Source organism: Mastomys coucha, unplaced genomic scaffold (genome assembly GCF_008632895.1).
Source record: "Mastomys coucha isolate ucsf_1 unplaced genomic scaffold, UCSF_Mcou_1 pScaffold22, whole genome shotgun sequence".
Lineage (NCBI taxonomy): Eukaryota > Metazoa > Chordata > Mammalia > Rodentia > Muridae > Mastomys > Mastomys coucha.
Genome location: NW_022196905.1, coordinates 166,471,687 through 166,476,197, shown reverse-complemented (window position 1 = coordinate 166,476,197; position 4,511 = coordinate 166,471,687). Strand labels below are relative to the sequence as shown.

At 52.0% G+C, this 4,511-nt stretch overlaps 1 protein-coding gene across 1 annotated transcript in view; it reads left to right on the top strand.

Annotated features, from left to right (window-relative positions):
* The first annotated feature begins 1,178 nt into the window (after positions 1-1,178).
* Htra4 (HtrA serine peptidase 4) overlaps positions 1,179-4,511 on the top strand; it is a 14,296-nt gene continuing 10,963 nt past the window's right edge. Inside the window, exons 1-3 of the mRNA XM_031339331.1 lie at positions 1,179-1,863; positions 2,211-2,310; positions 3,047-3,251. Coding sequence (XP_031195191.1) covers positions 1,380-1,863; positions 2,211-2,310; positions 3,047-3,251 — 789 coding nt within the window. The 5' untranslated portion in view covers positions 1,179-1,379. The remainder of the gene's footprint in view (positions 1,864-2,210; positions 2,311-3,046; positions 3,252-4,511) is intronic.

Genomic DNA, 4,511 nt, shown 5'->3' with positions numbered 1-4,511 from the left:
GTTATCCTGCTGCCTCAGTTTCCAGAGTGCTTGGATTACAAGCATGTGCCATCATATCCAGCCTATGACAGTATTTTAATGTGAGCCAAAGAGGGCGCATAAACTTTTAGTTTTCCATGTATCTGACAGACCTATGTCGGAGAATAAGGTGTGATGCGGTGGGGGTTTCTGGTTAAACATAGAATGTGGATAAATCCGAAGGGATTTCTGGATTATAAGGTATGGCATTTTCTGTGTGAAATAGAAGCAGTCTCTGGGGTTGGGTCCTTCTATAAAGCTTCGGCGTCTGTGTTCTCTGTCGCTGAAGTAGGCCCTATCCATTACTCTTAAAAGGTTTGATGGACTTGCTTACCCAGGGTCAGGTGATAGTCGACAAAAATAGTATGTCTTTTTCATTCTGTGAACCATGCTGAGGATATGGGAGACCACAGACTGGAGAGGGACCTCTGGTCAAAGCGGCGGAGTGGCAGCTCTATTTCCAGTAGAATGCTGGCCTCTGGGAAGATTTAAAGTTCGTTGTTCTAGTTTACTGGAAGCAGGTTTGCTTTGGTTTCCCCTTTTCTACTCAGGACTAACATGACCGTCCGAGTAAGCAGCGGGCTGGTAACTGAGCGGTGGACTTGATGCTTGTTTTCAGTGTCAACCAAATAAACAGCCATCTGGTAGCAAACTGCAGTGATTTTGAAATTAGGCTTCCCAGGTCGCCTGTTTAACTCCCCCCACCCCCTCTAAAGTCTGTTTTCCTCAGTCCCTGGTCTCTCTGTGTGTTATTGCCTGCCGGAGTCAATTATTGTCACTTATACCAGGTAGGCGTTGAATCGAGTGAATAGTTGGCAAAAACAGACAGTGTGGCCGCTGGATCCTCTGTTTATGAAGGTGTAGCACGCCCCGTTTGAGCCAGTGTTTGAGCCGTGAAACACCTCCCGCAAGCACTGAGCTTAGTCCATGGAAACTCCAGCTTCTTACGTTGTATGAGCTCCTAATTGGTATGTAGCAAACGTCATTTTCTAAAACTGTTTGGTTGCTCGTTTTATAATAAAAACATGTGAAATGGGAAATCTGGTTGTGTGTTTTCCTGGTCAGATCTCGTGGCCGTGGGTGGGTGGTCACGTTTCTCCCTTGCCCCGTGACTGGTTTTAGAGTAGACTCTCCCTTCATGGCTTAGGGGTGGATGGCCCTTAACCTGGGATGGCATGGGTGGTGGGTAGTATATGGGTGTGTGTGTGTGGGTGTGTGTGTGTGTGTGTGTAGAAGTGAGCCAAACTCTGTCCTTTATAAAGTCCAGAGGCTGGCAGAGGCAGCATCCAGGCCAGGATTTTAGTCCCGTTTTGGGTCCAGAGTGAACTGGAAAAGTAGAATCGACGAGGTCAGGGAGCAAGATGAGGTCCCAGCGGTTGTGGGCTGTGCGAACACAGTTTCTCCTGCTGTGGCTGCTGCTGCCGGCCGTGCCTGTTCCGTGGGCCGAGGCCAGAAGATCCAGAGTCTCGCTGCCCTGCCCCGATGCCTGCGATCCCACGCGCTGCCCGCCTCTGTCTACCTGCTCGGCCGGCTCGGCGCCGGTACCCGACCGCTGCGGCTGCTGCCGAGTGTGCGCCGCGGCCGAGGGCCAGGAGTGTGGCGGGGCGCGGGGCCGGCCGTGCGCCCCGGGGCTGCGCTGCGGCGCCCCGTTCTCCCGGGAGCCCTCGGGGGGCGCGTGGCTGGGGACCTGCGGCTGCGCGGAGGGTGCGGAGGGCGCGGCGGTGTGCGGCAGCGATGGACGCACCTACCCCAGCCTGTGCGCGCTCCGCAAGGAGAACCGAGCCGCTCGCCAGCGGGGCGCGCTCCCCGCCGTGCCAGTGCAGAAGGGTGCCTGCGGGGACGCAGGTGAGCGGGGCGCGGGCGATCCCCGACACTTGTACTTTTCCTCTTGGGGAGGGAGTGCTCTGAGTTCGCTCGCTCGCGAACTCAACTGGCTTCCCTTCGCCAGCTCAAGGGATTCAACCTGTTGTGGTTGTTCCTGGTGTTCTTGCCTGGTTGATGTGCTCTCTTTCCTGGCTGCCACCGGGCTTTCCTTTCTTCTCCTTTTCTTCCCTCTGGTAGGACAGGGTGGGTCCTTTCATCTCCCAGTCTGGAGAACCTGCAGAGAAAGAGGGATGGGAGAGATGCTGGGGAATTTTGAGATGTGACATCTGCATCCAGGGACCCATTTACCGTGGACCATTTATTCACAGGGACCACAAGTGCAGGGCGGCTCCGGAGAAAGTACAACTTTATCGCCGCAGTGGTGGAGAAGGTGGCGCCCTCTGTGGTTCACTTGCAGCTGTTCCGCAGGTAAAGGTCACATCTTAGGGCCAACTCCCTCCCTCACCTGCTGGCTGCGCTTATCTGACCGTTAAAACCCGCAGGGAGGAAACCCAGATTCAAAGAGTTGGCTGGGGCGTAGGTAGGCAGTAGGGTTCCGCGAAGCGCGCGGGAGACCTGAATTGCTGAATTATTTCGCTAAAGAGAGGAGAGCCAAGCGCAAGGATTCTGGCTTCTAAAGTGAAGTTAGTTACGGCAGTGCACATTGGTGGACTGGTGTTTCTTTGTCCTCGGTATCCCACAAGCAAGACTTAAGGCTGATTGTAGGAGCTAGTGAGCGTTTGGTGGTCTAGCTTAGCCTTAGCCCTCTCTTGCATACAAGGAAACCCAGGTAGAGAGCAAACTTTAATGTGTTCTGTGTCACAAAGCCAGTTGGCACAGAATCTAAGAGCTAGATTCTGACACTGTGGCAGTAGTGTGGGGACAGGGTTAGCACCAGGTTTGGCCTGTTCGCATCAGGTTCCCACACTGATCTGAAGGAGGAAACAGCGGCCTGCATCCAGATCTCAGGTGTGTCCAGAAAAGATAGCCAGGACGAGCTCCAGGCAGCTCACAAAGAACATGGAAGTGGGTAAGGCAAGAGTAAATGCATGAGAAAACTCCTGGAAATATAGCTGATAAATGTGAGGCTTCCTGTGACTCACAAAGGCCGGACTCCCTGATTTTCCTGCCCCTCTGCTCACACTACTGTCTTCTTCCCGAACAGGTCGCCTCTCACCAACCAGGAAATCCCTTCCTCCAGCGGCTCCGGATTCATAGTATCTGAGGATGGGCTCATTGTCACCAATGCCCACGTCCTCACCAACCAGCAGAAAATCCAGGTAGAACTCCAGAGCGGGGCCCAGTATGAAGCCACGGTCAAAGACATCGACCATAAACTGGACCTCGCACTGATTAAGATCGAGCCAAATGTGAGTACCTGAGAGAGCCGGGTCAGTGTCTTCACATTTGGGGATTTCACAGTTCATGCTGGAATTCTTTTGTAGTTTTTCACCATGCCTTTTCTTTGTATGTAGGGTATGTGACCGCATCTCATCCCCCAGTATCTCAGGCGGTGGCTGCTGCTGCTTCTTCTTCTCCCTCTCCCTTTAATCTTCTCTCTCTTCTCTCCCTCTCCCTCTTCTCCTCCTTCTTCCCTCTCCTCTCTTCTTGTCTTCTTTTTGTTCTTCCTCTTGTTTCTTCTTTCTCCTTTCTTCTTGTTCTCATTCTCCCCCTCCTCTTGTTGTTATTGTATTGTTGTTGTTGTTGTTGTTCTTCCTCTTCCTCCCCCTCCTCCCCCCCCCTCCTCCTCCTTCTTCTCTTCTTCTCCTTCTTCTTCTTCAAGAACACAGTGATGAGTGATGTGGAGATTAAAATCTAGAGTATCCCTGACCCTCATGTCCCCTCAAACACCTCCCTCTGCACTTCTGCCCCTATCTGCTGTGATTCCAATCTCTCCTCAGTAAATAAAGAACTTACTCCCCAAAGCTGGGGTGGTACAGCCCCGGGTTCTCTTCCCATAGCTTCTCCCACTTTCCTTTAGCCCTCCCCCGATCCCTGGGCAGGACAAGTGACTTAGTTGCAACGTATAGGAGAGCCCAGAGTGAGGACAGAGATGGAAGGGAAAGCTCATCCTCATGAAGAGGGGTGGCAAGATACAGCATTGTAAAGTCAGGGCTCCTTTAGCTTGGGTTACCAAGAGGACTCTATCTATACACAGCAGTGGTTCTCAAACTGTAGGTCACAACCCCTTTTGTTCAAAGACCCCAAAAGGGTTACATATCGGATATCCTGCATATCAATCAGATATTTACATTATGATTCATAACTAGCAAGATTACAGTTATGAAGTAGTAATAAAAATAATTTTATGGTTGTTGGTCGCCACAACATGAGGAACTGTATTAAAGGGTCGCAGCATTAGGACAGTTGAGAAGCACTAGTTTACAGGAAAGGACACAGCTCCTCCTAGTCCCTGAGGAAAGGATAACCTACAGCCTCATACTCCTTCCTTTGGGGACAATGCTTGGTTGTTTACCCTTCTGGCATGGGTCACAGAGTCGGGCTAGACCGCATCCTCCTCCACCATGGCTGCTCTGCACTGGAGCTGACCTGCTGCAGGTAGGCTTCCTCTCAGTCCATTCTTGATATTCCTGTGGGCCTGTACCAGGCTCTCTGTGTTCTTGCTTTTT